This window comes from Carassius auratus, chromosome 40 (genome assembly GCF_003368295.1).
Source record: "Carassius auratus strain Wakin chromosome 40, ASM336829v1, whole genome shotgun sequence".
Taxonomy (NCBI): domain Eukaryota; kingdom Metazoa; phylum Chordata; class Actinopteri; order Cypriniformes; family Cyprinidae; genus Carassius; species Carassius auratus.
This window is the reverse complement of record NC_039282.1, coordinates 18756061-18762060: the sequence shown is the minus strand read 5'-3', so window position 1 is coordinate 18762060 and position 6000 is coordinate 18756061. Positions and strand designations below refer to the sequence as shown.

Below are 6000 nucleotides of genomic sequence, written 5' to 3'. Positions count from 1 at the left end.
GATCAAAAGTGAACGACAGTAAAGACATTTATTTACAAAATATTTCTATTTCAGAAAAAATGCTGTTCTTTTGAACATTTTTATTCATCGAATTATTCACAAAAATAAAATGTATCACATTTTACACAAAAATATGAAGCAGCACAACATTTGCAGCACACTTAGAATCATAATCAGAAATGTTTCTCATGCAGCAAATCGGCATCTTAGAAAATGATTTCTGAAGATCATGTAACAATGAAGACTTTACATTTTAAAATACATTGCATTTAAAAATATACTCAAATAGAAAACAGGAAGTCTGGGTCATTCAGTCTTTCTGTCTGTCTGTCTCAGTGAGAAGGTCCAGGCGCTGTGGTATCTGCCGCTGACCCATCAGCTGCTGTCCTGCTCTGCTGATGGAGGAATAACAGTGTGGAACATGGAGGCCAAACGAGAAGAGGTACTGAACACTTACACCCCCCCCCTAAATATTAGAAAGTATGATTGAACGAGTCTATGACCAAAGAGTTTGACCGTACTGAAACGCTCTCTTTCAGGCTCCTCAGTGGCTGGACAGTGATTCCTGTCAGAAATGCGGACAGCCGTTTTTTTGGAATATAAAGCAGATGTGGGACAGCAAGACCCTTGGGCTCCGACAGGTACGGACGCTACAGTTAGGGTTAAAAATATAAAGATATAAATGTCTGTATCTGCCCCTCTGACATAAACGTTCAGAAACATTTTGATCCTCTTTAGGTCCTATGCATCTGCACTTTTTTAAGTTGCCTTAAAGCAATAGTTCACCCAGAAATGAACATTTACTCACCCTCAGGTCATCCAAGATGTAGAGAAGTTTGTATCTTCATCAAATTTGTAGAAATGTAGCACTGCATCAGTGTCTCATCAATGGATGCTCTGCGGTGAATGGGTGCCGTCAGAATGAGAGTCCAAACAGCTGATAAAAACATCACAATAATCCACAGTCCATCAGTTAAAATCCGGAGAAGACGAACGCTGCGTGTTTTTAAGAAACAAATCCATTACTAAGATGTTTTAACTTGAAACAAATGCTTCTGGTCAAATTACGAATCCATAATAAGGGAAACAATTGTGAGCAGGTGATGCAATGCAACCTTTCTCCAAATCTGATCTGATGAAGAAACAAATGCATTTAAATCTAGAATTACATTTTCAGTCAAATTTGGGGTGAGATATTCTTTTAACGAAGCATCTCAGTGCTCTGTGATGTTATGCCCATGTCATTTCCTGTCTCCAGCATCACTGCAGGAAGTGCGGGAAGGCGATTTGTGGGAAGTGTAGTTCTAAGCGCTCCACGTACCCCGTCATGGGCTTTGAGTTCCAGGTGCGCATGTGTGACGACTGCTACGACACAATCAAAGAGGAAGAGTGAGTTATCTTTTTTTCCTCTGGTTTGTCTGTTTGATTCTGTGAGTTGTACTTATTCTGGTGTGTTGTCATTTTGCAGTCGGACTCCTCTGGCTGCGTTTCATGAAGGGAAACACAACATCGCTCATATGGACATGGATCCGAGCCGAGGGCTGATGGTCACGTGTGGCAGTGATCGAGTTGTTAAGGTCACACACTCATGCTTCCTCTCTTTGTTCTTGTATTTTAGTGACTAGAAGTATGCAGTATCTGTATCAACACTGTATCCTTCTTATCAACCGAGCACACTGCTTGGAACATCATTTCCCACAATTCAGTGCGCTTGACTTTTAATTTTTCACCGTGTCCAAGAGAACCTGAAATTATATCAGCTTTGATTTTTAACGTGTCCTCCCTGACTTGATTATTTGAACTCCCAGTTTAAATATTTTTTGACAAAATTACATAATAAATAAATAAAAAAACCTTTTTATTTAAAAGATTACCATATTTAAGAAAACATTATTGATTTCAATAAAATGGGTGATTTCAGTGTTTTCGGGAATTGAAATATATATTTTTTTTACTCAAATTAAAATGAAATGTTTTTTTTTTTCAAAATATTTATTTTTATAAAAAAAAAAAATATATATATATATATATATATTTTTTTTAAATATAATCTGAAAACATAAATTTAAAACTAAAGTATATAAAAGTTATATAAAATTATTAAAGTAATAAATGACAAAGGCACAACAAAATTACTATGATTTAGACTAAATGAAAACTGAAAATAAATATAATGAATTCAAAATATTAATAAATATTAAAATATATAAATAATGCTTAAATGACATTGCTAGTAAGGCATCATAATGAAATAAAATATTAATATTCTGAATATTATAATATTAATATTCAGAACTAAAATAAGTTTATATTTATATAAAGGTAATAAAAAATATTAAATACTATAATAGTTTATAAATAATACTGGAAAATTAATGCTAGTGTGTTATAGACTATACTGGGAAGTATGTATTAAGTTATGCATATTATGAAGTTATCCATTTTATAAATAATTATGCATATTGCTTTTATGCATGAAACGGATGCAGAATAAATGAGTTTATTTGTTGTGATTGTGTTTGATGGCTGAAGTCTTCTGTCTTCTGATGATCTGATTGGTCTGTGTGTAGATCTGGGACATGACGCAGGTGGTGGGCAGCAGTGTAGCGGCGGGATTCTCTCCTCGCTGATTGGCTGTTTCTGAAAGCACCGCCCACACTCCGCCAAAAGATGTCTTAGAAAACGCTCACCTACCTGTCTAACTCTCTCTCTCTCTCTCTCTCTCTCTCTCTCTCTCTCTCTCTCTCTCTCTCTCGAGTCTGCGCTGAACAGACACTTCAACAGTGTGTGTGAATATGTGTGTGTCATTGGAATGCTCCTTGATTTCATGAATCAGCCGTTCATGTCTCTTCTGAGATATGATCACCTGGATTTGAGCAAACATGAAATCAAGGTACTTCTGATAGCACAAAATTTGCACCCTTTTGTGCGTGTATGGCTTTGTATTCCTTCATCCAACATCCAGTTTCATCCTCAGCCATCTTTCTTGTTTATCCTTCTTACGCTTTTTGAATTTGAATGCTACTACTGGTCATAGTAACCAGCACTTGTGTTACCATGGAAATTAGTGTTCCATAGTAACAATGGAACATTCCTGTACTTGTCGTTTTCCCGCTAAAATGTAATGCAGGCGGATGAGGAACATTACATGTAGCATAAAATCCATGGAGCATTTTATGATTAAAAGTGTTAAGTTAGTTCAGTAGTGTTCAGCTGTAAAACACTATTTATAGCACTAATTTAGGGACAAGTTAAAATATGGCCTTGCGATTAAATATTTGTAAAAAAACTAATTGCAGTTTTTTTTTTGTTTTGTCACTATTCATTTTTTCGTTGCAATTGCAGAACTCATAATTTAACTTTTACATATTGCAATAATGACTTTTTTTCCCCAGAACTTTTATTTTGCTTTAATTCTGACTTTTTTTTCTAACTCATTTTGAGTTTGCATCTCACAAATCCGTTTTTTGGGATTAAAAAAAAAAATGGTAATTGCGATATTTTCTCACAATTGTGCCTTTTTCCTCAGAATTGCAAGAAGAAAGCCAGAGTTGTGTTATAGACTAACAATTTTGTGGGGAAAAAGTCAGAATTGAGGGATTAAAAATTCGCAGTTAGCTTTTTTTAATCCTATGCTTGAAACAAACTTTTATATTAAAGTGATGCTTATCACAAAAATTGTCTGCATTTAAAACATTTACTCATATCTTTCCAAAACTTGGATCACTTTCTTTCTTCTGTGGAACAGAAAATGAAATATTTAGCAGAATGTTGATGCTGCTCTTTCCATTCACTGGAAGAGGACTGGGGTTCCAACAAACCATCATACAATTAGTCCAAACAGCTTTTCACTAAAACCAAAAATGTCAAAAACAAACAATAAAAGTAGTCCTATGCGTGATATTCACCGTGCTATATTTAACATCTTAATCTTTTGATTAGCATGCTTGCATAATTTAACTCACCAGTTTGCAGTTGGTTATGTGACAAACAGTGATATTTTTTCTGATGTCAAAGCTTAGTTAGGGTAGTGCCATATTTAATTTGTATTTTTGACACTGAAGTACATTGCGTTTAATGGATTGTACCGTTGTCTAAAACATACCAATTGTTCAGCGAAAGAAATGTCTTTCTGAGAAAAAAAGACACGTTCTAAAGAGAAAATTCCATAAAAGTTGTGAAAATTACAGAGAGTCTATCCCTTAAAGCCATGTTTATTTCAATATGGCGCCTAACCTAACTAAGGTCATTATATGCAAATGAGATTTGAGAGATGCAAGGGCGGCAGTTTTAAAATTTCACTCTGTTCCTGACACAAAGCTATGATATGGTTTAAGATGACTTTAAAATATTAACTTTAGTGTGTTCAACGGGTTTGGAACAACTTGAGTAAATGGTGACAGAATTGTCGTTTTGGATGCACTGTTTCTTTAAATAGTTAGATTTCACAATTCCTTCAGTTTTTGGGCGTAAGGCAGAAGCTGGATGTTTTAAACTTACGCACAGCTCACAGTTAAAGTCACATTGGCCAATGAGAAGACAGAATTCCAAGCTGTTTATCCTTTACTTTAGTTCTTTCTTTTCATCTTGACTCTCTCTCCTCAGATTTTCTCTCTCTTTTTCACTCGGCTGTCACATTCCTCTCAGTCGTTCTCTCTCGTTCTCTGTTCCTTGCACTGAATTGCTCAGTCTGTGTGTGTTCATGATCTGACGGTACGAATGGCATCTGTGTTAGTGTTTGCATTACTTTCACTGTTAAATGCCTGATTCGTGCCTGCGTAAAGCGCTTGCTCGTTTCGATATACGTCTAATTCCAAGATTTGTAAATCATTTAATTCTCCTTTATAATATTTTCCCTGCTGAAAAACCTGTTAGGTATGTTCTGAAGCATGGCAGCAGGTTTAAGCTGGACTCTTGGCTTAGGACTAACTTAAACCAGCTTAAACCAGCAGCCATGCTTCAAAACATACCTAACCAGCATATTCAGATTGTTTTTTTTTCAGCAGGATTGTAGCTGATTTTTCTGATTCAATGTAACAGTTAAACAGGGTGAGCTTTGTAATGCAGTGAAACCAGCGTTTGTATGACATCATCTTCATGTCATTTCATTGGAAAGATAATAATTTTTCCTCCATTTACCATAAAAACGACAAGGGTGAATTTCGCGAAATCTGTCAAGAATGTGTCGTGAGATTCATCCTGGAAAGATTAAAAGTCATTTTTGTTTCGAGGTTTTGCTCTTATGTTGACGCTTCAGGGAGTCGCGGTTCATTTTAACCACCATGTGAAATCACACACACTGTTTTCTTGCTCTTCAGACGTTTGAACACATTGTACGGTTCAACACGCTTCTAATGATCGAACCCTAAAACTGTTAATAACTCTAAATGACTTTGAGATCTGTTTTTCTATGTGCTTTTTCTAAATCTTACTTTACCTCAGTAGTTCCGTAATGAAGCATTATTCTCTCTCTATATATTCAAAGTTGAGCTCAAACATCTGTATTTTTCATACAAGAATCTTCTGCCACTAATATGAAAACTGACGCAAGTCTTAAAGCTGACTGGTAGTTTCAGCCCAGAGATTGAGTGAAATATTACAATAAAGATCTATGCTGTATGATATATGGTTCTTCTGGTCATTTAAATTGCATGTTAAAGTTGTATCTAAAGTTGGAAAAAAATTACATTGCAATGCTTTTGTGTTGACAAAAAAAAAAAAAAAAGTCATGGAAAAATTAAAAATATTTTGAGATGGGTAGAAGAAACATTTTAAAGCTTTTATTAGTGAGTTTTTTGGGGGAATTCAATATAATTGTACAGTAAACTTTAACTTTTAGTAACTGCAATAAAAATATTAAATATATTATATTTGCCTTATACACCAGTGTTATTTTAGGATCATTAATCTACTAATACAGCTTAATGTTGATTTCTTTTTTTTATATTTTATTTGAGTTATTACCTTGTGTTTTTGCCATATATATATATATATATTTTT

At 34.5% G+C, this 6000-nt stretch overlaps 1 protein-coding gene across 1 annotated transcript in view; it reads left to right on the top strand.

Annotated features, from left to right (window-relative positions):
- Positions 1-5624, top strand: part of LOC113058775 (WD repeat and FYVE domain-containing protein 1-like) — a 13238-nt gene extending 7614 nt beyond the window's left edge. Inside the window, exons 8-12 of the mRNA XM_026226977.1 lie at positions 337-442; positions 540-641; positions 1259-1389; positions 1469-1577; positions 2571-5624. Of these exons, the coding sequence (XP_026082762.1) occupies positions 337-442; positions 540-641; positions 1259-1389; positions 1469-1577; positions 2571-2630 (508 nt within the window). The 3' untranslated portion in view covers positions 2631-5624. The remainder of the gene's footprint in view (positions 1-336; positions 443-539; positions 642-1258; positions 1390-1468; positions 1578-2570) is intronic.
- Positions 5625-6000: the final 376 nt, after the last annotated feature.